The 27929-nt window shown below is 41.3% G+C and overlaps 4 protein-coding genes across 9 annotated transcripts in view; 3 read left to right on the top strand and 1 right to left on the bottom strand.

Annotated features, from left to right (window-relative positions):
- tmco6 (transmembrane and coiled-coil domains 6) overlaps positions 1 to 6667 on the top strand; it is a 7789-nt gene extending 1122 nt beyond the window's left edge. Inside the window, exons 4-12 of the mRNA XM_089022638.1 lie at positions 55 to 238; positions 315 to 419; positions 656 to 747; positions 2419 to 2535; positions 2634 to 2748; positions 3764 to 3944; positions 5086 to 5180; positions 5281 to 5448; positions 5515 to 6667. Of these exons, the coding sequence (XP_088878764.1) occupies positions 55 to 238; positions 315 to 419; positions 656 to 747; positions 2419 to 2535; positions 2634 to 2748; positions 3764 to 3944; positions 5086 to 5180; positions 5281 to 5448; positions 5515 to 5673 (1216 nt within the window). The 3' untranslated portion in view covers positions 5674 to 6667. The remainder of the gene's footprint in view (positions 1 to 54; positions 239 to 314; positions 420 to 655; positions 748 to 2418; positions 2536 to 2633; positions 2749 to 3763; positions 3945 to 5085; positions 5181 to 5280; positions 5449 to 5514) is intronic.
- Positions 5515 to 10749, top strand: LOC148901365 (uncharacterized). The gene is made up of 7 exons (XM_089022699.1): positions 5515 to 5649; positions 7592 to 7736; positions 7826 to 7936; positions 8180 to 8236; positions 9215 to 9361; positions 9523 to 9636; positions 9926 to 10749. Exons 1-7 carry the CDS (start codon positions 5621 to 5623, stop codon positions 9974 to 9976), a joined length of 654 nt encoding a protein of 217 aa, XP_088878825.1. The 5' UTR covers positions 5515 to 5620; the 3' UTR covers positions 9977 to 10749.
- aldob (aldolase, fructose-bisphosphate B) lies at positions 10750 to 15429 on the bottom strand. Its single transcript, XM_089022648.1, has 9 exons — positions 15294 to 15429; positions 14268 to 14380; positions 13988 to 14199; positions 12281 to 12335; positions 12040 to 12200; positions 11872 to 11955; positions 11623 to 11797; positions 11171 to 11370; positions 10750 to 10996 (listed from the first exon to the last, which is right to left on the bottom strand). The coding sequence occupies exons 2-9, from the start codon at positions 14377 to 14379 to the stop codon at positions 10901 to 10903; spliced, it is 1095 nt and encodes a 364-aa protein (XP_088878774.1). The 5' UTR covers position 14380; positions 15294 to 15429; the 3' UTR covers positions 10750 to 10900.
- rnf20 (ring finger protein 20, E3 ubiquitin protein ligase) lies at positions 14289 to 27929 on the top strand. Of its 6 annotated transcripts, XM_089022547.1 has the most exons (24): positions 14289 to 14406; positions 14505 to 14555; positions 15040 to 15074; positions 17471 to 17657; positions 17870 to 17938; positions 18173 to 18271; positions 18371 to 18518; positions 18632 to 18817; positions 19835 to 19950; positions 20307 to 20453; positions 20530 to 20604; positions 20688 to 20807; positions 20916 to 21095; positions 21169 to 21304; positions 21425 to 21546; positions 21656 to 21815; positions 22584 to 22896; positions 23527 to 23644; positions 23759 to 23908; positions 24715 to 24927; positions 25392 to 25517; positions 25731 to 25871; positions 26214 to 26318; positions 26533 to 27929. In XM_089022547.1, exons 2-24 carry the CDS (start codon positions 14553 to 14555, stop codon positions 26707 to 26709), a joined length of 3126 nt encoding a protein of 1041 aa, XP_088878673.1. In that variant the 5' UTR covers positions 14289 to 14406; positions 14505 to 14552; the 3' UTR covers positions 26710 to 27929. The 6 variants fall into 6 exon arrangements, with proteins under 6 accessions (XP_088878673.1, XP_088878689.1, XP_088878699.1 ...); XM_089022563.1 differs by lacking the exon at positions 15040 to 15074; XM_089022573.1 differs by lacking the exons at positions 14505 to 14555; positions 15040 to 15074.

Here is a 27929-nt window from a genome sequence, read left to right as displayed (position 1 = left end):
CAGCTCTGGTTTGTACTCTTTTCTTGTGCATCACTCCATATGCATTCTGTCTAGGCAAGAGAACAGTATCCATATGCTGGTTGGCCTCCTCACCGGACCAAACACTCAGTGTCGCCTGCAATCTGTCCGCTGTCTCCACGAGCTGTCTCACTCTCCTCACACCAGTGTGGCCACAGCCTGTCTACCTGCCACATCCTACCTCCTCACCTATCTCTCTGGACAGAGCACCAGATTCACAGTCTGTAATCTTTCTACCCACACCCAAATTCATAAGACAGAATCATTCAGCCTGATGTTTTTTTGTGTTCACACAGGAGTTATGTCTTTACACGCTTGGGAACTTGTGTCCAGATAGTGATGTTGTGAGAGAGAAACTTCTAGCTCAGGGAATTATACCAGCACTTGCCTGCTGTATTGAGGTATGAAAAGTCATTGTCATAAATACTTTAATTAAACACGTAAAACGTGTTTGATTGAGTAAATTTTATGTGTTGTGCTGTATTAGTTTGTCATTTTCTGTTCAGTGTTCTTTTGATAATAGGGCGGGCACCCGCAACGGCTTCTCGTGTGGTCTATTGCCTGTCTAAGAGGGAGGAATTTTCACCTTTGACAATAAATTTCTACTTGACTTGACTTAAATTGTAAATGTGTACAGAACCAGAGGTATAACATAGCTGTGATGGAAGCTGTCGGGTTCACCCTTTCACAGCTTCTCCAAACCAAGGACGCATCAGAGAAAATTATCCCGTAAGCACCTCAACTACGACATGTATGCACGGTGATACAAGTGGGTAAATTGTGATTATTATTATTCTTAGTAGTAGCAGTAGCAGTATTAACTCACTCATTTCCAGACATATGTAAAAATGTGTCCACTCCAGTGCCAGGGTTTTTGTCATTGTCACTGAAATTGCAGGACCCACAGAATATTGAGTTTTAGGACTACATAAACAGTCAATGCAGTGTAAAAAACCGTAGACTCTCTTCTTTTGTCAGAAAAAAAGAATTAATTCTTAAATTATATGGGTCTGGAGTTAGATGAGCTTGAAATGAGGGCGGCTGTCCAAAATGCAACGCAATACACTTACATATTGGTTTATATAGCGCTTTAACAACAGCGGAAGCTTGAACAAAGCCCTAACATGAGAAAACAAGGTCATGCTGAAACCTGTGGAATGGGAAAAAACATTGCCGGAGGTCTGGCCACCGCTTTATTGGCACCACATCACGAGAAACCAAAACCCGAACAAATTCGGGAACGGCGCTCTACATCATATTTTCAATTCCAAAATCAATTTGGGAATTGCAGTGAATGAGTTAATATTTTGTTAGTGATGATGGTAATGACGACGGCGATATGATAACAATATCAGCAACTAGTTAACTGATATCGATAATATAAGCAGTGTTTGAAATAACGTCTGCCCGGAGGCGTACAACTTTCAAAACTTCTCGGCCCGGGTGGCTGTCAACGTCTTCAAAAAAAAAAAAAAAATCAAATCAAATAAAACTTTTGTTTTATTCAATAAAGCAAAATTCTACCGGAAACAAATTCCTTGTGTGTTCTACATACTTGGCAATAAAGATGATTCTGATTCTGATTCTGAAAGCTACAAGCGAACCGCTACAAGCCACGTGGACTCCTCTTTCTATGCACGTTTCAAAGCTGTCACGTACACTTTACAGTCACGGTATAGTCCGAAGCATGAAACAGGCTTCTGATTCGCTGCCGTGCTGAGTATGTAAATTGCCAAACGAATGTTCGTTTCGTGCTTCGGACTATACCGTGACTGTAAAGTGTACTTGAGAGTTTTGAAACGTGCTTAGAAAGAGGAGTCCATCTGGCTTTTAGCAGACAACTCAACGCAAACATTGTATTGTGCACCATGACGACACTGGAATAAAATCTTCAGCAAGGGATATTTACCATAAATTAAGCAAGGGAGCATTTGTGACAGGTACTTCCTTAATTAAAAAAAATCCTTTATACTTCGCAACAATGTTTTTTTTTTGTAATTAGTCGTCTTATTGTGTTTCAAGTTGTGAAAAATGAGGCAGGCAACTTTTCAGAGTTGTCTGCCCTAGTGTCCGCTAACTTTTTGTCATGATTAAGACACTGATATAAGCATTAAATGAAATGTCTCATCATCTTCATTGATGCGTCAGCTAACATTTATTTTGTGGAAGATCCATCTTCACAAAAAATACATCTGTCATTGGCCAATTTGTTGTGTACTTTTAATTACTTTTGTTGTTCTTGTGTGTCATTTACGTATTCATACTGTATTTTTATTGTCAGCCTTGCACATTCTGTCATTTTTTAATATTTTTTTTTTAGTCAGATTGGATTAGAGTAGATGTAGTCAAACATTCGAGGGTCCACTGTGGTGTTCTCATGGTCTCTCTCACCGTTTACAGGTTGGTTCGAGCCACTAATTTACCCACACACCTATTAGCGGCGCTGACACCTGACCAGAATTTTGCCCTGGGCCCCGCCATTGAATGTGCATGGTGTCTGCACTACCTCACGTGCAGGTGAGTGCTGTTGGTTTATCACATCAAACTATCAACACTAATTCATTTCAGTATGAATAAAGGAATGACTGTCCTCTGTTGCTATCTTTTCTGCAAAGTGGGGAGGATAACCGAGCTCTGATGGCCTGTGGTGGTCTGTTGCAATGCAGTATGCTATTAGTGTCGCTGGGTGACGCTGTTACACAAGGAAAAACAGTGGAGGGAGTTGAACTGGTGAGCGTTTATTTACAATTATGTACTTCACAGTTGACGTTTAAAGGACAACCGACACCATTTTTTTTTGTTTCCTAACTGACATCAGAAACACGTTTTATAGCATCTAAAAACCCAAAACATGCAGGCTGATATTTTTATTCAAATGCAAAACACCAATAAAAATGACCCAGAAGTGTCCCAAAACTGCCACAAAATGAGCTCGGAACTGGGCAGATTCAGAATGTCCCGCCCCCTTGTTAATGACGTCACTATTGGTCACACACTGCCTTGCTCCAGAATCAAAACAATGGCTTCAGAGAGTTCAGATTAGGTGAAGATGCTTTCTTGTTACTCATCCAGTTATGAATATGATTCAAATAGTTCTGAAGAGGAAAGCATAACTGTTTGCAATCGATTAAAGAGGTCCTTCCGTATCAATTCGAGCCGTCGGGACTCCAATGCCAACAAAATGCACAAGATGGCGCCCAAGCTCCGTTGGAAATGGGCTGATTTGTCCGCTCGGAATTTGTGTATACTTACACATTCTTTATGCGTGTTACCGCAATTGGCTGTGACACACTACGATTCACCATTGGCGTTATTTATGTAGTTTTTCTTCTAATTTTGCGATCAACACGGTGTTTTCAGCCGAAAAAAAAGTACCCAAAATGCATTGTGTGTCGCTTTCTCGGTCACCGGCGTTCCCTCCGTGACGTCACGTAGGGAATCGTCATCAACTCGAAAACAAGACTTCCTGAATATTCCGCGTGAGTCTTAAAACGTAAAATATAGCTATATGCGGTGGAATCTTTGTAAAATACGCTCAGTAGATGTCATTTGAAGTGATTTTACAAATTATGGACGCAACTTGTCCCAAGGTGTTGGTTGTGCTTTAAATTATCAATTGAACAATTACTGAATTTAAAATATTTTGCCTTTACAAAGGTAAAAATGCCCAATTTTGTGTTCACTTGTACATTATGCCATTGTGTTATTTTACCAAAGTTGATGTTACATGATTGATTGCCATCAGCTCGTGTGCCCTTTGCTGAGGTGCATTGGGAACCTCCTCTCCTCCTGCACACCAGATGTCCCAGGCGCCCGTTTGAATGACGTTAGGATTACGGTCTCTCTGTGTGCTCTGCTTCAAGCGTACGTCCAGACACAACCATCTTTGGCCAGAGAGAGTGCCTGGGTCCTCAACAATCTCACAGGTGGGTCCTCATCCTAAACATATCTCAATACATTTCATTAAAACAAAAACACTATTGAAACACAAAACGCATGGTGCATCACTTGATGGCCAGCACTTCATTTTGTTGTATTTTTAAGTAATGAGACGTCGCTTTCTCTGGGTCCTCCGGTTTCCTCCCACATTCCAAAAACATGCATGGCAGGCGGATTCTCTTCTTTTCCTTTCAGCTTTTCCCTTCAACCACAGTGAATCAGTGTCCTCCATCTTCAGAGGTTTGATCCGCACGTTTGTGCGGATTGAACGCTCTAAATTGTCCCGAGGTGTGAGTGTGACAGCGAATGGTTGTTTGTCTTTTTTTTCCCATACGATTGACAAGCAACCAATTCAGGGTGTGTTCCCCCGCCTATTGCCCGAAGACGGCTGGGATAGGCTCCAACACTGACGCGACGCGACCCTTGTGCTGATAATGCGGTCAGGAAGGTTAATATCGGATATCAATTGTATACCAGCCTTCGGGGTGCCAGATTAAAAAGTCCAATGGGCCAGATCTGCTCCGCGGGCTCTGGTTTGCCCACATTGAATTAGATGAAGACAGAAGAGAACTTACAAATGTGTGCGACCACAATATCAGTTTAGTTTTTTTCCTCCCCATGATAAATATTGCATTGAGGGAACTTGCCTCTTTGTTTTTTGGAAATGTTTCACTTTTTATCCAGTTCTAAATTTTGATTTGTTTCAGTACTTTGGGGTACTTTCGTTGAAATCACTCAGAATGATTAGATTTTGTTGATAGAAATTATAAACAGAATGATGGGCGTCAAATTATTTATCAAATATTTAGGGTGGAAAAAACGACATGATCAATTTTAATAGTATTCAATCAAATGGTAGTTTGTAAATATTTTTGGCTTTTGTTTTTAAGGAAAATTCAACCAAACTGATTTTAAAGTGGAAAATGTGCAGATGTATCATTTTTATAATTACAACAGAAAAGATTACCCATTACTCTGTTGGTTTTTGAAACATTTTCAATATTAAATGAACATGTGATGTTCAGTGACATCGAGAAATAAGATTCTCTCTTCCAAAGAGACATTCCACATTCTCAAAGACTGTATGATAATATAATTTCTGTTTTTTTCTGTTTTTCCGTACACCAGCTCGATCCAGTCTATTTTGTTCGGCCTTGATAACGCTCAACTTGGTCCCGAATTTGATCCAACTTCTTCCAGTCGCTCAAGGCATCAACATAATGGTCCGTACAGTAGCAATAGTTAATTTTAAACTTTTTTTTTTTTTGCATCGTAACTTCTTATATCTTAACAATTTCCATCTCCTCGCCATTTTGCATTCAGATCCTGAGAGTTTTAGCAAACGTGGCCCACAAGAAGAAGGAGTTCTGTGTCCAGCTGGCTGAGTTCGGATTGCTCTCTTCCCTTTGTGCCACACTTAAAATGGCAGAGCAAGCGGTGGTGACCTTGACTCTGGACATCCTTTTCATGCTCTTAGCCAGTGGTCCTCAAGTAAGTCATGAACTTGATCTTGACCCACTTCATTTATAATCAGAGCTGACTTATATTCTTCCTCAGGTGGTTGAGGACTTTGCAAGGGAAGGTGGTATTTCACTTCTTGAAACATTTCAATACTACAGCGAAGAAGATGTGAGGCGGAAAGCAGCATATCTCCTGGAACGCCATGTTCATTCTTCTTTCTCACAGTGTGCTGTAAATATCCCCCAATGTTATTGAGCAAGTGTCTTCTAACTAGGAATTGTAAAGATGTGTTGTGTGTCAGGCTGTCAGCTGCATTCCTTCTTCTTGACAGCAAGTCAAATGTGGGCAGTGCAACGTCAAATACAAACTTATCAAAGACCCATATTAACAGGCAAGGCAATTTACCACTGTAACAAAGCGCTTAATAAAACTGTTGATTTAAAGTAAAATAATACACACAACACAAAACATGGATAGTCCTGCAATTCAGACCACTTTCACACTTTGTTGTGTAAAGCAGTTTGAGATGAAAGAAATAATCAGTGTCCTTTCACCAGTGGATCAGAGACATCATGCTCAAAATGTGCACACGGGAAGTCAACAAGAAGTTGCAGCACCAATGGATGAAAAAAAGAGATTGGTTCACTTCTCTTGCCCCATGTAAATCCATTTCATTGCCAAGCTGCCACTCTCAGTTCTAAATACACATCTGCGTGTGTGTGTGTGTGTGTGTGTGTGTGTGTGTGTGTGTGTGTGTGTGTGTGTGTGTGTGTGTGTGTGTGTGTGTGTGTGTGTGTGTGTGTGTGTGTGTGTGTGTGTGTGTGTGTGTGTGTGTGTGTGTGTGTGTGTGTGTGTGTGTGTGTGTGTGTGTGTGTGTGTGTGTGTGTGTGTGTGTGTGTGTGTGTGTGTGTGTGTGTGTGTCACACATGCACAAAACCGGGTTCGATGGAGGACAGTGATTCGGAATTCGAAAGAAGGCACAATACAAAAATGTTCACATGCAATGTAGTCAGGAAATAGGTCAGATGTCACTTTTCAGAGACACATTATTTCAAAATAAAACGTCAGAACTCCATCAGAGTGGTCTGGTTGGATAGTCGAGGTGCTAGTTTCCCCCAGTGTTGATTTGGTCCAGGGATATCGAATATTTTCCAATGTATAAGTTTTTAACAATTGACACACAAGGTCAATATGTTTTAAATTTTCAGAGGCCTTTTATTCCAAAATAAAACATCAGATCTGTACTAGATATTATGATTGTATTATTATTATTATTACTATTATTTATTATCATCATTATTATCGTTATCATTATTGTATTATTATTATTATTACTACAACTACTTTTTCTATCCCCACTTGAGGAACGCGTCTTGGCACTGTTCTGAATGTTCTTATTCTTCCTAGGTGAACATGATCCTTACCCGACAGCCAAGAAACCGCTTGTTGTACATATTTTTTGTTTATTTACATCCAAACCACTGCTGGGCATGCCCTCGTTGTGACACTTTTATTTTGAAGGTGGCCCATGCAGCTCGTTCGCTCGCCGCAGACTACCGTAACGCACTTTGTTGTCAATCGAAGTGGCTGCTCACTTGACTTCGATTTTGCGAGTGGAGGCTGGCTTTACCGCAGTCGTAGCCCTGCGTCGTCGGGAATATTAGCTTTAAATAAATGTTGACCATACGTGGTCTTTCGTTGAGCCGCATGACTGCCAGTGTGTTGTGGGTTAAAACATGCAGAACATACGCTCCTGCGTGTTACTGCACGCATCGCAGAAGCTGCTCCAAAATTTTGAAGAATAGCGTCGATAAACGTGGATTTTTCTGATCTTGACACTCAAAATTATTTTGCACAAATGCACATAAAGGAATGACAGCCTGCGACAAGTCAATGATGAGCTCCTTCTCTTAATAAGTCTCAAATTTCTCTCACTACCCCACCCACAACATTGCTTAACAGTTATTTGTTGCACTTCTTCTTTCTTGTGATCAAGATCACAGAGGTGGGTGAATGCATGTGTGTTTCTCTGTTTTGTCAAATATGTCATAGTTTCTATCTGTCCATCTGATTTCATACTCTGGTGCCAGTCCTCAAATAAAACGGTGAATTACAAGCAGCCCGGCCAATTGCTTTAAGCTCATCTGGCTAACATTGTTTTACTCTTGTCTAGCTTCTTCAACATGGATTCTGGCGCGCCAACAACCAGTCCAACAGAGATCACAAGTGGTCAGAGAACGAACTTGGATGAAGCTAAGGTGCTGATGTCCAGCAAACCTCTTCATCGCTTTGTCCAAAATGAGCCTCAGAGTCTTGGGGTAATGCCTTGTCTTAAGAGCTATGCTTTTTGGACTGGATAGTTTATATTCTTGCAAGTAGTGAGACAAGATGCTCTTCTCGCCACCAGGTTGTCATTGTGATTTGTGGGTGTGCTGAGTTCATGATGGGTTTCATCTTGATCACAGAAACTCTGGAAAACTCCACCCAAATCTTGATTCCTTTCTGGCAGGGAGCACTGGTAAACAGCATTCTTTGACGGTCTCATTCCATATACGTTGAAACTGCCCCCCCAAATATGAATTAGATGTCACGGTGACCCAGTGTGGCGCTCAACTTTCCACCATTCCAAAATCCAACTACAAAACTTTATTAAAACTGAACAATGTATAAATATCTCATTCAATACACTTGTGTTTGTTGAAGAGGCCATCTGGTAATATCTTGTTTATGTATTTTTGTTATTTATTTTTTTCTGATGTAGTTGCTTGTCTGTGGAAGCTTGTCCATCTACTCTGGAGCACACACTTCGAAAAGGATGGTAGGTTTATTTTGATCTTGGAAAGCACTTGATTAGACTGCTCAAGTCGAAACCCATGTGATAAGACAGAGGTAGAGGGAGGGTTGCTTAAAGGACAACCGACGTCGCCGGACAAATTGCGTCCATAATTTGTAAAATGGCTTCAAATGACTTCTACTGAGCGTATTTTACAAAGATTCCACCGCATATAGCTATATTTTACATTTTATGACTCGCGCTGAATATTCCGGAAGTCTTGTTTTTGAGTTGGTGACGAGTCCGTACGTGACGTCACTAAAGGAACGCCCCTGACGGAAAAAAAAGACACATTGTAGCAGTGCTTCCATCACGTCAATGTATTTTGCTGTACTTATTTGGTCTGGGGACCTCGTGTTGCACCCAAAAGCTGCCAGAAGAGGGCGTCCAAGCTCCATGGAAGGAATTTATCAGCATGTGGAAACGGGTTGATTCATTCCTCACAACAGCTCGGTGGCCATTTTGTGCCTCTTTTTGGGTGGGACATTTCCCCCAAATGTTGCCTCAAAATGGCACGGAATAAATTCTTTAATCGATTGCAAACATGTATGCTTTCCTCTTCAGAACTATTTGAATCATATTCATAACTGGATGTGTAACAAGAAAGCATATTCTCCGAATCTCAAGCCATTGTTTCTATTCTCCAGCAATGCAAGACGTCTTGGCGTGACATCACGAACTGGGGGCGGGACTTTCTGAAAATGCCCAATTCCCAGCTCAATTTTTTGCAGATTTTGGACACTTCAAGTCTTTTTTATTGGTGTTTTGCATTTGACTAAAAATATCATACTGCGTGTTTTGGGTATTTTAGATGCTATAAAACGTTTTTCTGAGTTCTGAGTTAAGAAACAAAAAAGTGACGTCGGTTGTCCTTTCATTAAAACTTTGCCTGTGCAGTTGATTCTGGTTTTATTTTCATTAAAGTTTGACCCCGCAGCAAATAAACCATTTCATGTTTTCCAGGTAACTGTTTCTTTGGCCATGTATATAGTTACCATCCTGGGAATTATTGTCTCTGTGGGATACAGGGTCATCTGCATTTCCAAATATCACTTTGCCAGATACTATGTAGGTCCACCGGCGGAGCAAATGTGGAATTACAGCAGAATGGTAATAATACATTTCATTTATAAGCGCCTTTCAAAACTCCCATGGGTAATTGGTATTTTACACAAACAGTGTGTGTGTATGCATATATATATATATATATATATATATATATATAGATGTGTGTGTATATATATATGTGTGTATATATTCCCCTCTTTTAGGTGCAACTTTATAGTATTGAAGGCATTTTGTGCACATGCTCCCTCTGCGTATCGGTGCTGCTCATCTTCTTGTCAGCTATTGCACGCTTGGCTCTGAAATCAACACATACCCAGGTAACACCGTCTCCAACAGATGCTAACATTACAGTTGCAATTGAAACGATAAATCCTGCTTCCTCATCCACCATACTGCATCGTCAGAGGTACTGTATTTCAAAAAGGAAAAACAAATCTCAAAAGTTGCTCAAAGACAAACATAAGGTGATTGAAAACAAGGGAAAGTTCAAAATACGTATGTTCCTATTTGACAAGTTATTTTATGTTATTTTATTTGTTTTACAAAAGTTCAGTTTAGTCAAACATCATTTATCCCTAATGTAACTTACCTTTTCTCTGTCAACAGGTCATATTCCAGAAAATTTCAACCCCGCAGAATGTTACGACCGAAGAATAATTATGATGGAAGCACACACATTTATTCAGTTACTTTCAAAATATGAGTTCCAACACTGCATGATTTAGCGATATTTTACTTTTAAAAGCCATGGCCTTTCGCTGATAGCACTGTTGAGTTATTCATTTAATAATGACTTTATTCGTATGATTGAAGTATGCATATGTCCAGAGCCTTTAAAATCACTCGTGCAAGTTAAATATTGTGTAACGGACAGAAGAGGATTATTATTTTTTTTTTTAATTGCTGACATCACTTTTGTCTCGTAATATTACTTAGTTTCACAGCAGTTTAGCTTTTTTTGTCACAGCACTATGACCAAAGGCACCATCAGCTCAGCATCAATAGAAAGTACCGCGATATGTGGAGGGCTAGTATTTTGTGTGTCTTTTTTTGTCCTCTTTGACAACCTGTGAAAGTGCTAAAACGTCTTTTTGTAAAAGGTCTCTAGGGACCACTTGTGTGTCTAGTTTCACATGATGCAATCGTTGATAATTTTTTTTATGTCGTTCAAATTTTGCACATTACCTTTAAGCACTTTATATACATCGCAAATTGGATGCATTTATGAATAACAAGTCTCCTAACAAAACATTTGTTTTTGCCTGCATAATGTTAATGGAATCCCAAAACTGCAATATTAACTATTAACAAATTAGAATGTATCATATTTTATATAATTTTAACCAAAACAGACAACAATCATTGCCCTCAATGGTGAAGAAGCATGTCAATAAAAATAAATACAGTACTTAAATAAATGAACAAACTCATTTGGTTGCTTAATTTATTTCTTGTAAGAAGGCAAACAGCAGTTCAATGTACCGGTGATAAGACAATTTCCCCGACGACGTCCATCCTTCAGATGTGTTTTCAGGTCGTCCATTTTTGGTCCAAGTGCATCATCACTTGAGGTCAGAGCATTTAATAGACATAGTTGGTGGTGTACAGAGACTGCTTGGAGGCCTGGTCGGCTGACCCTGTGGCCTTGTACTCTCCTTTAGCAGCCAGGCCATTGATCTGAGTAGAGAGTTAATAATCAGCCATGTTACCTGTGCAACATTATGGACCAAACAGCTTCTGACAAATCATTTACCAGTCATAGTATAGTTGGGTGATACAAGATAAGAGCGAATTAATTCTCCTGCATGTGTCCTCACCCTCCACCCCTTTGTGAGCCTGTCATTGTCTTACCGTGGCCCTTTTGCAGAAAACTTCCTGTGCAGCGGCTTTGTTGGCAGCTTTTCCCTGCCAGGCTGCAAGAGTGGAAGCTTGCAGCGCACGGCCATATGAAAAGGTGAGCTTCCAGGGGCGATTGAGTGGCACTTGGTTGATGGCATTCAAGTTGAGCGAGGCCTCTTCCTCACTCTGGCCCCCAGACAGGAAGCAGATGCCTGCAACGTCACAGGAAGTGACATTGACAAATTATACAGGGATTCTCTGTTGGAAGTGGTAACATTTCTCATAATGTTTCAAAAAAATCAGCAGAAACGTATCTTCATCTCCATACTACCGATGTATAGTGCCATGAAGAACAATGGAATACTCTTACTCTTGCAGCAGATGGTACATGTTTAACTTGCGTACCCAGTTTTTGATGTATTTCTTGAGATGTTTTGGGAAACATTGTCCAAATCAATGCTCACCTGGCACAGCGGCTGGCACGGTGCGCCTCAGAGCCGTCACGGTAGCCATGGCGACCTCCTGTGGTGTGAACTTCTTGGTGCAGGAGTGTCCAGCAGTAACCATGTTAGGCTTCAGCAGAGTTCCCTCAAGGTAGACGTGATGATCAGACAGAGCCTTGTACACAGCAGCCAGAACCTGAGGAGACACAGTTTTCAATATTCTATTTTGGGGAGAATCATTTAAAAGTTGACAACAGACAGCTCACCCACCTTTTCAGTGACATACTGGCATCGCTGCAGGTCATGGTCTCCATCGGGAAGAATCTCGGGTTCCACAATAGGCACCAGTCCATTCTAATCAAAGATAATGCGTTTATATTACCTCCTCCAATGAAGACAAACGCCACATACGCAGCTACGAGAGTGGGTCGTGCCAACCTGTTGACAGATGCTGGCATATCTCGCCAACACGTTGGCATTCTCAGCAATAGCAAGAGGTGTGGGGCAACTGTCTGAGATCTTGAGCACACATCTCCACTTGGCAAAGTCACAGCCATCCTTCTTGTACTGAGCGCAACGCTCTGAGAGGCCATCAAGACCTACGGAGAAACAGAAAAATGAGCATAGTCAGTCATCTGAAGATATTTTGTGATGAAGATGCTAATGGGATCATTTTTACCCTGTGTGGTTGTCTCTCCATCGGTTCCGTTCAGAGTAGCTGTGCCTTTGTCCACCTGTAGGAGGAAGGTGCCATTAACTTTCAAAATAAGGCAGGGTGATGAAGGGCGAACTTTGCTTCAAAATCAGAAACTGTAGACGGTCAGAGTGCATCTTTGTCCTTCAAGGAATCATTTACACAAGGGAATGAATATAGATGGACCGAATGTAAAACAAACAAACAAACACACACACACACACACACACACACACACACACACAAAAAAGTGTGTCAGGGGCCAAATCGTTGACAATGATGGTACACCTATTCAATACCTATTGTAGCAGCTACATTCATCTATTATTGATTTCTACACTAACTGCAGCGCTAAATTGGTTTCCTAACTGACATCAGAAAAACGTTTTATAGCATCTAAAATACCCAAAACACGCAGGCTGATATTTTTAGTCAAATGCAAAACACCAATAAAAATGACCTCAGAAAGTTTCAGTTTCAGAAGGCTTTCTTGTTACTCATCCAGTTATGAATATGATTCAAATAGTTCAGAAGAGGAAAGCATAAATGTTTGCAATCGATTAAAGAAGTCCTTCTGTCTCATTTTGAGGCATCTGGACTCCAATGTAGCGTCCCAGAAAATGCACAAGATGGAGCCCAAGCTCTATTGGAAATAGGTTGATTTGTCTGCTGGGAATTTGTGTCAACTAGTATCAAATAGTAGTCTTGGTGCAACACACAACGATTCACCATTGCGTTATTTTTTTCCTTCTAATTTCACCATCAACACGAAGTTTTCAGACCAAACAAAGTACCCAAAATGCATTGTTTGTCGCTTTCTCGGTCAGGGGCGTTCCTTCCGTGACGTCACGTAAGGCATCGTCATCAACTCGAAAACAAGACTTCCTGAATAGTCAGCGTGAGTCTTAAAACGTAAAATCTAGAAAAATGCCGTGGAATCTTTGTAAAATACGCTCAGTAGAAGTCATTCGACGTGATTTTACAAATTTTGGACCCAACTTGTCCAGAGGCGTCGGTTGTCCTTTAAAATGTAAAGGGTTTTCATTTTCCTCATCCAGCACATACTCTAATGATTAGTGAGTCACATTTTTAATAAAGTATTCTCTCAATTAAGCCATCAATTAATCATCTCATTTGGTTTTTCAGAAGTAAAAATGAAGATATGCATGGAAGTTTGTCCAGTTCAGTGCATAGTCCTCACCTTTATACTGACTGGTAAGCCAGTGTGCATGATAAGTGATGTGAGCTGTGACCGTCCCTGGCTGCAGGTAAGGAATTGAACGTGTGTTTGTTCCTGCATTCGACTGTTTACAGAGGAATCACATTTAATTCTAACTTGCGGCGGCACACTTTTAAATTGGTTAAAATGTTTCTTCATGGTTGATTGTAGATATGCCATTGTAGCACGTGTTTCCTTTGACTTTCTTCAGTAGGTGTGAAATGATTTAAAACTTTGCAAATTCTTTGTTTTTGGCTTGCTGTTATGTCAATTTATGACTACACCACTGTGACATCTTGTGTGCCAAAATTACTATAATTCCTTTCATTGTTGCAGTGTTAGTTGGTACTCCCATTATTTTCTTCCCTTTTAAAAATTGGATACATCTAACTGTGAAAGTCACATCATCACCACAGTCACAAACCCTTGGCAAGTTACATGTAAAAAGATTTGTGAGAGCTTTTTTCACTTACCTTGATACCCACAACAATGCCCCTTTCTTTGATGACTTGGGGGAAGGGCTTTCCATTGTCTGACTTCTGGTAGAGTGTCTCGTGGAACAGGATGACCCCCCCTATGGCTTTAGCGACGGGGTCAGCTGATGTGAAGAGGAGGTCGCGGAAGCAGCGTCGGTTTTCCTCATTGTTTTCCACATTGATCTTCTGGAGACGCTTTCCCATTGTGCCTTGAGGGTAATAAGAATATCAATGATTCACTCTTTTTTTAATGACCCTTGCTCTCATTTGAACTAACCTGTTGACTCATCTGCGGCGAGGATTCCTTTTCCATGGGCCACAATTGTCTGGGCAATTTCTGAGAGCTTCTGCTTCTGCTCCGGAGAGAGGGATGGAAATTGCTGAGCCATCCTGGAGAGGGGACAAACTGGTTATTGGTAAGTGAAGCAAACCAGGTTATTCAGAAAGTATGAGGAAGATGTTTTCTCCCCTGTCTAATTGAGTGCCTCTCTTACATCATCGCTGCAAATGTTAGGCTTGATTCAACCTCAATACTTGTTTCCTCCCTAATGTCCAGCCATTGATGGTAAGTAACCAAGTAGAAATACCTCAATCCTTTTCAAATGTCGATTTTTTTTAATGTACTTGGCTTGAATATGTCATTTTCTGATTAATGGTTTATTCCTTTTTCTCGATACATTAAAAAAAGATACATTTATACTTTCAATTCCATTATAAAAAATGTCAAGACAGACAGATAAAAAAAGACAAATGGAGAAGGGTGAAACACAGTTGAAATCTTGCTTGATTTGGCTCTTGGCATCTTTAGAGGCAGACAAACAGGGCCAGTACTGACATGCTGGACGTGAACCATGGGACAGGTTGTAAGGACAGCATAAATAACACAAAGAAGATGAACTTGTTGAAGGGCATAAAGACGATATGTGGTTAATTCTTGGTGTCTTTGTCTCAAAAACACCAGTTTCTGGCAATTAAACAAAAACAATTGTATTTCCTTATAAAATGGCTATTGAAAATGAATGGTAGTAAAAAACACTTTTACTTTTCAGACTCACAGCTTGCAGTCTTCTTTCACTAAATCGAGGTATTTACGTGTCTCACTCATGCTCACGACACAGTAAGTACACGGTCAACGAAATATCCACACGATACAGCTTGCACAAACACACACAACTGGTCTAGTAAGTTTTGGACACTAAACTGAAAGGAAAAAACACTCGGTAAAATTTCATCGTAAAAGACACTCGTCTCAGTTCACCCGACTCGCTCCGAAAAATATAGAACAGTAAAGATTAATACTTACTTGACAAGAGGACCAATGTGACGTGGAATCACGAAGAGTGGAGGCCGACGAGAGCGCTCAAAGGTGAATTTAACCGAGAGGAGGAGGCGCTTTCGATGTGATGTGGCGGGGCGTGAGTCACCCCGGAAACGCAATTGGCCCAAAACGGATAGACATGGGCGGTGTTAGGAGACATCGATAGTGTGACAGTCTAGGCAAGCGTTAAAACAACCAAACGGGTACATAATATGTCGCTCGAGCAATAAGCTGACGCTTGCATGTAGCACTCAGTTGAATGCAATGTGCCAATACACGATTCTCTCCAGGTAGAGATACCGGAAGTTATTCCGTTGTGGGTTCATTTGGTTGTAGTTATTTTGCTCTGCCGTACTTATAAAATTCACCATGCTATTTCCGCTCTTTAGTCACCCAGACAAAACCACTATTTATTGTTATTATTCTGAAACCGAACAACCAATTAACTTTCTAAAATGAAGTGAGGCAGCAGAAAATGGTTAACATAAAGACGTTGATATTTTGCATTCGAGAAGAAGTAGCGTTTTGGCTGTGTGATCATGTATTCATATTTAAACACACGTTTAAACGTCACTAACACCAACAAATACGTTTTATGGACCACAAGTGAGCCACCAAGTCCAACAATGTCTTCTCTGCTAAGTTGAACGCTGTCGGACGTGATGGACAGTTTGTGGGCGTGGCAAGGAAGGCCCTTTTCTTTGCAGCAATATTGTACCCCAATGGATAAATGCAAATGGATTATTGTATTCTGTCTGTGTGGAATAACTTCACATCTACCAGTAATCATCAACAACGATCCGACCTCACAAATAAATTAATGGACAAAAAATCCCACAGGCATACTGTGAGTCTTTACAGAAAAGTATAAACTGATTTATCATGAAAAAAATAAATCATTTTTAAGCCATGTGTCCCAATATTTTTGTCCATTGTAGTTCAGTTTTGAAGTTAACGTGTCAAGTCTACTTGTAGAACTTGTTTTGCGGTGAAATCTTTGCATCTGCCATTCGTCACTGCCCACCAAACACGTCCTGCACAAGCTGTTGACGCTCCATACCCAATTTTTACACAACATGGACTCTGCCCTGGGTGCATTGCACCCTTTACTATTGCTGATCAATGTTCAGTCAAGGGTCCACGAGTCGCTTTTATATAAGGACTGGGTAGAAAAGAGAGGGAAAAGGTCAATTCATTGTTTCACTCAACAGACATCGAAATAACAAATAAAACTATTGTGTCTTTAATCTGATGCCATGTTGACTCTTTAAATGTTTAACTTTTGTTAGTTGCTTTACAATTATAATGATTATGGAATTTTTGCACTTCATGCCAGGGTTCAATTCTTATCCCCCTGGAAAGAAAATGTCAGCATATCCTCAGATAATAGTACTGTGCTCTACCAACATCCCCTTATTGTGATTAGGGTGAAAGAATATACTTGGATTGACATACAATGTATACCGTAGTCGGTAGTATTGCAGTAGCATCACGTGTCATTCAATTAGTCTATCCAAGACAGTCGGAACAAATAAATACTCTTCCATGGCCACCACACAGATCATTATTAGTACACTATGCATGGTTTGTGCGACATTTTTGAATGATTCGTCAAAACATGCTCCAAATTTATCTCAAATTCTCAACACGCGAAGAAATGTTAAACCGGCCCATGTCACTAGATGGCGCACTTGTAAATTGCTATTGATAATTCTCTGCAGCTTCCGCTTCCGAGAGTAAAGAAGCCGCAGTATCAACATTTGCGGGTTATATTTCACGTTCCATTTCAGATCACGCCCATTAAAAAGCGGTAAGATTTTTAACGACAACATCGGGTCGAATTACACACAATGACACAAAGCGGTAAATTTCGTGTTTGGAAAAGACCGTGACACCTTAGTTGGCACATTAGTGATCCGGTTAGCTTGTAGCTAACATTGGCACCAGAGCAGCTTGCTGCTAATGTGATCTTGAGATACAAGACATAACTTTGTATGTTTGTCTATCTATTGTGTGTCGTTCAATTTTGTTTGGCTTTATATGATGGACCCGATAGCCACATTCGAACACTGTGTTGCTTCTGAGTAACAGAAGAAGCGTACAAGCAGGGCAGAATAAAATATATCACCGTTATACCACTACGTGTCTTTTGTGTTTTACAGGTCTGTCGGGATGTCGGGGCAGAAGCGTCCTGCAGAACCCAGTGGCCCTTCCTCAATATCTGGTGTGAACCCCGAGAAGCGGAGAGAGCGGGATGGAGAGGACGGAGGTCCCAGTATAAGTGCGGCAAATGCAGGTGGAAGCACAGCAGTGGAGACGGTCATCAAACTGGGAGGGGTTTCTAACTCGGTAAATTTGTGAAGTATTCTATCTTTCTCTATATCTTTATTTTCTTTATTTCTCTCTCTCTCTCTCTCTCTCTCTCTCTCTCTCTCTCTCTCTCTCTCTCTCTCTCTCTCTCTCTCTCTCTCTCTCTCTCTCTCTCTCTATTATGGATCATTTTAAAGGACAGTTTATTTGTGTGGGTGTTAATTAGTAATATTATTTCATGTGTCTTTCAGGAAGAACAAGATATAAAAGCTCTCCAGGCTAAGAACCGAAAACTGGGTGAATCCCTGGATCAAAGACAGGTGTGTTTTATGAGCTTTTTGCTCAAACGAGACTTCTGGCGGCATATGGAACCATTCACACTTGTAATCTTGTATAATGTGAGCTCACCATTTTACAGTGCAGTTTGGATGTGTATTAGATTATAGGCTATAATCTAGGCTCTGAATGCGTCTTGAAACGCAGTAAACAATGGTGAATATGTTTGTTGTTGTCATTTTACTGAATTGTTTATTATTGGTCTTGATGTTTTCCAGGGGATTGAAGATGAATTGCGAGAGCGTATCGAGAGATTAGAGACTCGCCAGGCCACGGATGATGCAAGCCTACTTATCCTCAATCGATACTGGAACCAGGTGAACATTTTATGAAATAGATAGTAATGGAAGAGACTCACTTAAGCACCTTAAAAGATATCCACAAAATGTCAAGGTGTCATCCTCCTTTGCTTTCAGCTTGATGAAAATATTAAGATGTTCGTCAGTTTGTATGACCCATCGCCAAGTGAACCAGAGAAATCTCCAACGGGAGAGGGTAGGAACCTGAAGCCGGAAACCCCTGAACCTGATGGAGACTCCAATCAGGAGAGGGCCAAGGACAGAGGTAATGTTAATTTTTTCCTCAATTTTAACCGTCATTTTCATGAACTTTGAGTTTGTACTAGAATTAATTGCATTAAACTAAAAACAATGATACGTTCCACTGTTGTCACACAGGTCACCAGGGTGAAACATCAAACTCTTTTCTGGCCACCCTTGCCAGTAGCACCAGTGAGGAGATGGAAGCCGAGCTGCAGGAGAGAGTGCAGTCCAGTCAAATGCAAGCCAATCATGTTGTGGAGATCTACAATTGTCTCAAGAGGACAGTAGACCAACTGAAGGCGGACATGGATTCTGGAGTTGGTGAGCTAATGAAAGAAACATTAGATGATGGCACTGATCAACAGATTTTGACTACACGTATTCAGAGATCAATGTAAACCTTTGCAGGTGATTTATTTTTTGCACTGAGTTCGAATCTCCCCTCCTTTCGGCTTTTCCCCTCAGGGGTCGCCACAGCGAATCAATGTCCTCCATCTTTCCCAGTTTTGTGCATCCTCTTCTCTCACACCAGCTACCTTCATGTCCTCTTTGACCACATCCATAAACCTCCTCTTTGGTCTTCCTCTCGGTCTCCTGCCTTCAAGGCTCAGCATCCTTCTCCCGATATAGTCACTCTCTCTCCTCTGGACACGTCCAAACCATCTCAGTCTGGCCTCTCTGACTTTCTCTCCAAAGCCTCTAGTATGAGTTGTCCCTCTAATGTACTCATTCCTGATTCTATCCAACCTGGTCACTCCCAAAGAAAACCTCAACTTCTTCAGCTCTGCTACCTCCAGCTCTGCTTCCTGTCTTTTCTTCAGTGGCACTGTCTCCAGTCCAAACATCATGGCTGGTCTCACCACCGTTTTAAACTTTTCATTTCATCCTAGCTGAAACCCCTGCATTCTTAAAGCAAACACTGCATCTGTCGTACTCTTTTTTGGCATGAAGCCATACTGCTGCTCACAAATGTTCACTTCTGCTCTTAGTCTAGCTTTAACTACACTTTCCCAGAGTTTCATTGTATGGCTCATTAACTTTATTCCTCTGTAGTTAGTACAACTCTGCACATCTCCTTTGTTCTTAAATAATAATAATAATAATATATCAAAACAATAATACAATACATACTATTGCAATATAAATGAATTAAGGATTAGATGTATTATTGTAAATCAGTGTCAAAAACTGTTTAAGGAATCATAAAGCTTTCTTTGTTTGACATTTCATGATCAGCAAACCTGAAGAGATTAAGGACCACACATTTTTAGTGACTTGCTCAAAGCGCCTTACAGCAACTCTGACACGTCATCACTTTTGCTGGCTGTTTTTTCTCAGCTGGGAGTATGTGCCACGCCGCTTCCAAATTATACACGCTGCTGACCAGTGAAAATGAGCGCCTTCAACAACTCTCTGAGGACCTCAAGCAGAAACACAGTCACATGACCAGTGAGGTAGGCATAATATATATATATTTTTTTTTATGAGAAACTTCCTTCTTGTGGTCATAGCGACCTCGCTTCAAGTCGTCATATAAAGCAGTCTTAGTGTTTTTTTGCCTGAAAAAAAATTTTTTTTGATTGAAAAATATAAGGCCACATTCATGACAATTAATATTCTGATGGAAATTCAGTCAATGACGATTTATCTACATAATGTTTATATTTTTTCCTCTTCATTTTTCTTTTTGTTGTCTGCCCTTCTTTTGCGGTTCTTTGTTAATGCTTCTCGGTATAATGTGGCTATTTGTCATGTATAGTGGTAATAATATGGAAGCCGTCATACATGTCTTCTCTCCTCTCTCATCTAGTCCCGAGCTCTTGGCCGTGCCGCAAACAAGGCAGACCAGCGTGTCAGTGAGCTGCAAGTTCTGAGTGAAGAACTTCAATGGGATATGGAGAAGATCCGTCGACGCGAAAACCGCCTCAATGCGCACATGAGTGAGATACTAGAGAGGGTAAGGCACTTATTTTTAGCTGCATGACAGCAAGTCTGTTTTTTTTTTTAATCAACCGCACTCTCATGCACTATAGGTGAACAGCAAAGGTTACAAAGTTTGTGGGGAGGCCAGTAGTGTATGTGGAACCATCACTATCAACAAAAGAAAGGTAGGAATATCTCAATTTAAGAACAATCATTTTAACACAGTCGGTTTTCACTTTTTGTGTTTGGTTACGTTCTTCTCCTGCAGTTTGAGGAAATGAACAGTGAACTGGAAGAAAACCAAGAGCTGGCAGACAATCGTCTCATTGAGCTCCAGAAGCTCCAGCAGGACCTTCAGAATGTGTTGCAGGAGAACAATAACATGAAGGTGTGTCTCATGTGCGATTCAACAGTTTTGAGGACATTTTGAAAAATAAAAAACTTGCAATGCGGAATTTCATATGTTGCCTTTTCAATGTGTACTCTTGCCACTCAGGATGAGGTACTGAGTCGAGCGGAGGGCATGGTGAAGGATACTTCTGAGTATCGCTGTCTGCAGTCACAGTTTTCTGTGCTGTATAACGAGTCTCTAATCCTCAAGGCTCAGTTGGACGAGACGCGTGCCCGTCTCAACACAACTAGGACGGCACGCTTACGACAGCTGGAACATATGGAGGTAAGCTTGCTCCTTCCGGCTGTCTGTACATACAAAATAAGAACTGCCTCGCTGACGCCATTATGATGTACAGAATGATGAAGTGACTCTACAGAGGAAGGTTCGCACTGAAGTGTTTCAGCTGGAAGATACACTTGCTCAAGTTAGGAAGGAGTACGAGATGCTGCGTATTGAATTTGAACAGACTCTTGCCGCCAATGAGCAGGCAGGTGAGGAGTCAAAGCGTACAGAACATGAATTTGAACCCAAACTGACTTTACTCATCAGAGTTTCTGAAGGCTGGCAGATATGTGAAATGCACTTTGGTTGTTTCTCGGCACTTCCCTCAGGCCCAATAAACAGAGAGATGCGGCATCTGATCAGCACCCTGCAAACTCATAACCAGCAGATGAAGGGAGAAGTAGTGAAATACAAGCTGAGGTTGAGAGAGACACAAGCTGAACTTAACCAGGTTTGATGCAAAAAGGAATTATTGATTTCAAATTGGATGACATTTGATTTTGAATGGCGCTGGACATGAAGGTGAAATAATGTAATTTATATGTATATCATCCTCGTAGATTCGCATTTCAAAGGGGAGTACCATTTTGCAAACCCAGTCGAGCACGGAAACGGACATAAAGGAGGAGACGACGTCCCCAACCACAGCAGCTGCCTCAGGAGAACCAGCGCTCAAGTTAGAATCTTCCGACAATGACTATTGTACACCAAACAGCACTGGTAACTATCAAGCACAACCCCTTCCAGACCTTCAACCTAGTCAGATTTGAAACGTTTTTTTCATGAAGTCAAAAGGTAAATCTCTCACTATCCAAATCCTTTTTAAATTTGGAATGTATTTTTAAGTAACTTGTTACCATGGAATCTTAAAACAAATATTAACATTCCTCCTAACATTGTACAAGTGCAAGAAAGACAATAGTACACTTTTCATAGGGTTTAAATGACTGAAATATTTGAAGACAAGATTCAAGAATTTGAAGGTTAGGATGAAAAAAAATGGATGGATGGATAATTTTTAACTACATATAACTAATTACTTGTTTAAAGTCACATGCCTGACACTGTTTATGTAACATTGTTTCTCTGATCCCTGGAAGATGCTTTTTTTCGGACTTGGCAGCAGGAACAATTCACGCAAAAACACAACAGGTTAATGATAAATTTGAGTGAAAGCGTGAAAAAAGACACAAGTGAGACTTACTTCTTTTAAGAACATTCAGAAATATATCTGTAATTGTGTCATTTGGCCATCAACTTTCCCTTTTGGAGACCAGTGACCATACTCACATCTTTTTTCAAAGTAATAGTGGAAAAATGGCAGGAGAAGCAAAACACACACCCACTAAACTCTTGTAAGGCACTCTGTCTCATGTGATATAACCCATCAAGGTGGCTCAGGTGACTTGGTTTTTCCAATCATCTTTATCAATTTGCAACCATATGACTTCTTTGCATTCACAATTGTTTGATCATCTGTGTCTCAAGGCATCTCTGTGAAAACCGAGCCAGGAGTGGAACCTGAGGTAACAATCAAGGAGGAGGAAAAAGTGGAGAAGAAAGAAAAGCAGGAAAAGAAAGACAAAGAAATAATCAAGAAAGAGGAGAAAGACCGTGAGAGGGAAAAAGAAAGAGAGAGACCAACCCGGGGTAGCACGAACAGTAGTGGAATAAAGGAAGAGAAGGAGAAACTGGGGATCGGCAACCAGCCCGACGAGTCATCTGGGGAACGTCTTTCTTCTGCTGGAGGGCCGAAGAGGAAAGAGATGGAGCAGCTGAAAATTCTCAGAGTAGAGCTCAAGTGAGTCACGTCTTTAGCTTGGCAATAATGCATGACAGCATATCACTCGCACAGCAATCGGGGGGGAGGGGGGACGGCGTCCACCGACGCCGTTTTGCTTTGCGGCGAGGTGGCGGGTTGGGCGGGTCGCCGTTGCAGACGGTCCCTGGGTCGGGCCGCACGTCGGCGTGGGTCACGGCCGGGGAGAGGGCAACCGGTAGAACTTTTTTGCTTCGATGTCCGCCTGACTCCGAGCGTGTGTGCTGGGTGGCTTCTCCGTTAGCAGGGAGAGAGATTTTTCAACAGCTCGCTTGCGTGGGAAGCCGTGCGTATTTGGGTCAGCAGAAAGCGTGTGCGCCGACACAGTAATAAAGATCGATAATACGAAATATAAAATGATTAAAATGACACTAAAAGTTTTATAAATGAACTGTCAACATTTTGGTTTATAATAGTATTCAATAGAAAACGTTGCTTAAAAACAACAGATTAACATCGTGTACTATCCTGTCGTATATACCTCGCATCAGCCATTTTGAATGCATTTCGATTTACGACCGTTTTATTTACGACCATTTTGTCGGAACGGAACCCGGTCGTAACTCGGATTTTACCTGTATATAATATGTCATGTGTACTTTGACTACCTAGGAAAGCTCAAGAGTCCCAGAGGGAAATGAAGCTGCTCTTAGACATGTATCGATCGGCACCGAAAGAGCAGAGGGACAAAGTCCAGCTAATGGCAGCGGAGAAGAAGGCCAAGTCAGAGGTGATCATCCCTGAGCAACACAGTAACAAAGTTATCATGACCTGCACAATTTCTGGCTGGTTGTTCAGGCAATCATGTGGAGATGTTCTATGCTACTTTTGTTGCCGATTCCAGTCGGAGGAGCTTCGCCAGAGATTGAGGGAGCTGGAGGAGCGGGAGAGGAGAGAGGGCAAAAAAATGGCTGACGAGGAGGCCCTAAGAAAGATTCGCTCTGTGGAGGAACAGATTGACATCCTCAACAAAAAGTTGTCCATAGCAAAACAGGTATGTGAACAGGTTATTGTCACATAGATGCACACAACTGATAGTACTGTATGTGTTTTCCAGGGGTATCTGACTTTTTGAAAATGTTTATTTATTTTTTGTTATAGGCCATAGATGTAAAATGAATGTCATATTACATGTGATATATATTGAGGACAAAACTCGATTTAGATGGTTTGCATTTGCAGAGGAGGGAAAATGGCTGTCGGACAATGGGAGGATGCTAGAAGTGGAGTTATAGTTGTAGTGGAGTTTGTGTTGTCATATTATTTATTTAGTTTTTTTGTTGTTCTTTTGACTTCAATACGGCGCCGTGAGAGTGGCTGCCTTTCCAGCAGTTCATGAATTTTGTTTTTCTACTCTCATTCCTTTCATCACTTTGCTTCTGTGAAATGTAAATTTCCAATCCAATCCAATAAAGGATAGGGAGAGATGGAAGAGGATGAGTTGCTCTGACGACCCCTGAGTAGGGGAGGGGATATGTGGATTTTTTACAACCAACTTTATTTGAAGTCAGAAGTTATGGAAAATTGTGGCCAGCTAATATAAGCTTACAACTATTGTTCCATTAATGTTAAGAAGGGATTTGCACTGTATGGGGTAGCTGTTTGAAAGTAAACCTTTGATCATGTTTTTCTGACAAAATGAAAAGAAGTAACTCATTTATCAAGAAACATCATGAGGTAGACACTTTAGTTGATTGTGCCACGTAAAATGAGGTAGCGGGGCCTGGTCTGACTCTTGCACCTTAAAATTGACACCAGTTTCTTCCACGGTTGCTAAAACCCATATTGCTCTGTGTGGAGGAGGAGGACGCATTGCTGAGTGAGATGGACGTGACGGGACAGGCTTTTGAGGACATGCAGGAACAGAACATTCGCTTGATGCAGCAGCTCCGGGAAAAGGACGATGCCAACTTCAAGCTGATGAGTGAACGGATCAAGTCCAACCAGATCCACAAGCTACTGAAAGAGGAGAAGGAGGAGCTGTCGGATCAGCTGCTCACGTTAAAAACACAGGTGAGTTTCTACTGTGACCATTAAGAATACAAGTCCATGTTTGCTGGCACACAGGATTTTTCTTTTGGTCAGTGCGGTGTGTTTAATGCGATTTTATTTTATTTATTTGTTTGTGGCGGCCTGGTAGTCGAATGTTTAGCACGCCGACTTCATAGTGCAGAGGTCGTGGGTTAAAATCCCACTCCAGCCTCGCTGTGTGGAGTTTGCAAGTTTCCTCCGGGTCCTCAGGTTTCCTCCCACATTCCAAAAACATCAATGGCAGGCTGTTTAAAGACTTGAAATTGACCCTAGGTGTGAATGTGACTGTGAATGGTTATTTGTTCCTGCTTGCTACGATTGGCTAGTAGCCGGTTCAGGATGTCACCCGCCAACTCCCCACACACAGCTGGGATAGGCTGCAGCACCCTAGTGACGGATAAGTGGTTCGAAAGTTGAATATTTGTTTGTTTTGGTCCAATTGTTAGGTGGATGCCCAGCTGCAAGTGGTGAGGAAGCTTGAGGAAAAAGAGCGCCTTCTGCAGGGCACCATCAACACTGCTGAGAGGGAGTTGACGCTGAGGACGCAAGCACTGGACATGAACAAACGCAAGGTAGCACCTCGTTTCCGACGGAGGCTGGGGGTCACTTTTGTGGAGAATAAGGGCCATCACATTTACAAACACAAAAACTAGTTTGGCATAACGTATCTTTGTGTTGAATGACATATTTTACTGAAGAAAATAGTTTGTTTGAAGCAAAACTGCAGTGTTCATCCTAAATGAGCACACCTCTGAGAATGTATATGTAATTGTTGTCCCCCCCAGGCTCAAGAGTCAACGTTGCTGTCAGAGGAGGTTCGACTTCAGCTGGAGCAAGTTCAGCAGAGGCTCGGCGTGGTCCGAGAGGAGGTCGTAGAAAATAGCATCTCTAGGGAGAAGGAGTCATTTAACTCTCGACGAGCACAGGTAGCGCATATAGACACACGAGAGCTGAGTTGTGAAAATCAAACTTTCACTCTTGTTTACAAAAAATATTTGATTCAAAAACTACATGCACATGAAATGGGATCGTGTATGAACACATTCAAAGTATATAAAGGCATGGACACACACACACGCAAACACACATCAGTCGCAGGTCTTCGCACCGTCTGTGCTGGCATTTGTATTTTCAGGAAAGTCCACTTTCATCTCTGTTTATTTAATGTTTCATTAATTGTGACATACAAATATTTCATTGGAGATTTTCGAAAATGACTTCACACCTGACCTATAATGCATTTCTTTACATGATATTTATGGTTTCAGGAGGACATTTCAAAACTGAGGAGAAAAATTGAGAAGGCCAAGAAACCAGCTGAGAAAATTAGCAATGGAGATGAAATCTTAAATGAAGAAATTAGTGAGTATAAGGTGAGCTTGTCATGAAAATATTTATCCAATAAGTGATTTCGCACATTATTCAGCAGTGTATTTTCAAGTGTTGCGAACTGTTCAAAGAGTACAAAGAGTTAGTCATATCGCTTGCTGTCCTAGATATTGCTGTCCACTCATTAAATCCATTCATCTGAGGACAAAGCATTCCCCTCCTCTCCCCATCTCACAACACCCTTTTTCCCCCTCCCAGGCTCGTCTCACATGTCCCTGTTGCAACTCGCGGGTAAAGGACGCCGTCCTGACAAAGTGCTTCCACGTCTTCTGCTTCGAGTGCGTCAAGACACGCTACGACACACGCCAGAGGAAGTGCCCCAAGTGCAATGCCGCATTCGGAGCCAACGACTTCCATCGCATTTACATCGGCTAGGCCTGCGAGTCCACTCTTAATGGGACGCAGGACAAGGACGAGCAGTATAGTGCAGATGGTGCCCAGAGCGAGGCTGGCCACTGTGTCTTCTCTCCTCTTTTGTGAGTCAGGCTCTCATGGAGAAGTTGCTCCGGAATATGTGTGCAGCCACAACCTGGACTGGAAGCTTTAAGGTTTTTACTTTGAATATGTAACACGCGCACTGACACGCACGTGCGCACGCACACACACACACACACACCCACCCACACACACACACACACACACGCACTAACAACATTCTCATGGTTCATCACTTTGAAGTTAATGGTGTGTAATGTTTGTCCTTATAAATTGTGACTGTTTCTTTTTTAAATTGAAAACTGCTGAAACTCTACTGACATTTTTTCAAGTGACCTGGTATTGTCACTGATTATTAAACTGAAAGTTGAGTGTTTCTCTAAGAAATACAGTACTTTCCAAGGAGTATGAAGCAAGTGAAGAGCAACCCTGAGTTTGATTTACTCTAGAACACAGGTGTCAAAGTCAAGGCCCGGGGGCCAAATCTGGATCGCCACATCTTTTATTCGGCCGGCAGAAACAAATGAGACTTGTGAAATACCATGATGCTTACTAAAATCCGAACTAAAATTTCAAATTGGCCCATGTAAACCACAAAAACGGTCATTATTATACTGTATTTTAATTTCCAACGAAAGAGGACACGCACTCCGGCCGTGTGATACTGAATTTATACCCAAAGATTTCATACATTGTAACTCTCATTTAAAGGACAACCGACATCTCCAGACAAGTTGTGTCCATAATTTGTAAAATGGCTTCAAATGACTTCTACTGAGCGTATTTTACAAAGATTCCACCGCATATAGCTATATTTTACGTTTTAAGACTCGCTGAATATTCCGGAAGTCTTGTTTTTGAGTTGGTGACGAGTCCGTACGTTACTTCACTGAAGGAACGCCCCTGACCGAAAAAAGGACATTGTAGCAGTCCTTCCATCACGTCAATGCATTTGGCTGTACTTGGCTGGTCTGAAAACTTCGTGTAGCACCAAAATAGAGACAGAAGAGGGTGACAAAGCTCCAGGTAAGGAATTAATCAGCCTGTGGAAATGGGCTGATTAATTCCCTCCAGGAGCTTTGTCGCCATTTTCTTTTTTGGGTGCGACATTTCCCACCCCTGATGCCTCAAAATGACACAGAATAAATTCTTTAATCGAT

Source organism: Hippocampus bargibanti, linkage group LG02, assembly GCF_051943395.1.
Source record: "Hippocampus bargibanti isolate YZ-2025 linkage group LG02, ASM5194339v1, whole genome shotgun sequence".
NCBI classification, from domain to species: domain Eukaryota; kingdom Metazoa; phylum Chordata; class Actinopteri; order Syngnathiformes; family Syngnathidae; genus Hippocampus; species Hippocampus bargibanti.
Note: the sequence above shows the minus strand (reverse complement) of the source record. Positions and strands in the feature narration are given on the sequence as shown.

Coding starts and splice junctions, on each gene's coding strand:
- LOC148901365 (XM_089022699.1), top strand. CDS start 5,621: ATGTTCATTCTTCTTTCTCACAGTGTGCT. Junction 7,737..7,825: donor ATGAGCCTCAGAGTCTTGGG/GTAATGCCTTGT, acceptor TCTCGCCACCAG/GTTGTCATTGTGATTTGTGG. Junction 9,637..9,925: donor TGAAATCAACACATACCCAG/GTAACACCGTCT, acceptor CTCTGTCAACAG/GTCATATTCCAGAAAATTTC.
- aldob (XM_089022648.1), bottom strand. CDS start 14,379: ATGGCTCAGCAATTTCCATCCCTCTCTCCGGAGCAGAAGCAGAAGCTC. Junction 11,956..12,039: donor ATGCCAGCATCTGTCAACAG/GTTGGCACGACC, acceptor ATCTTTGATTAG/AATGGACTGGTGCCTATTGT. Junction 11,798..11,871: donor GCCAGTATGTCACTGAAAAG/GTGGGTGAGCTG, acceptor GTGTCTCCTCAG/GTTCTGGCTGCTGTGTACAA.
- rnf20 (XM_089022537.1), top strand. CDS start 15,010: ATGGTAGTAAAAAACACTTTTACTTTTCAGACTCACAGCTTGCAGTCT. Junction 18,272..18,370: donor TCAATCGATACTGGAACCAG/GTGAACATTTTA, acceptor CTTTGCTTTCAG/CTTGATGAAAATATTAAGAT. Junction 20,605..20,687: donor TCACTATCAACAAAAGAAAG/GTAGGAATATCT, acceptor CTTCTCCTGCAG/TTTGAGGAAATGAACAGTGA.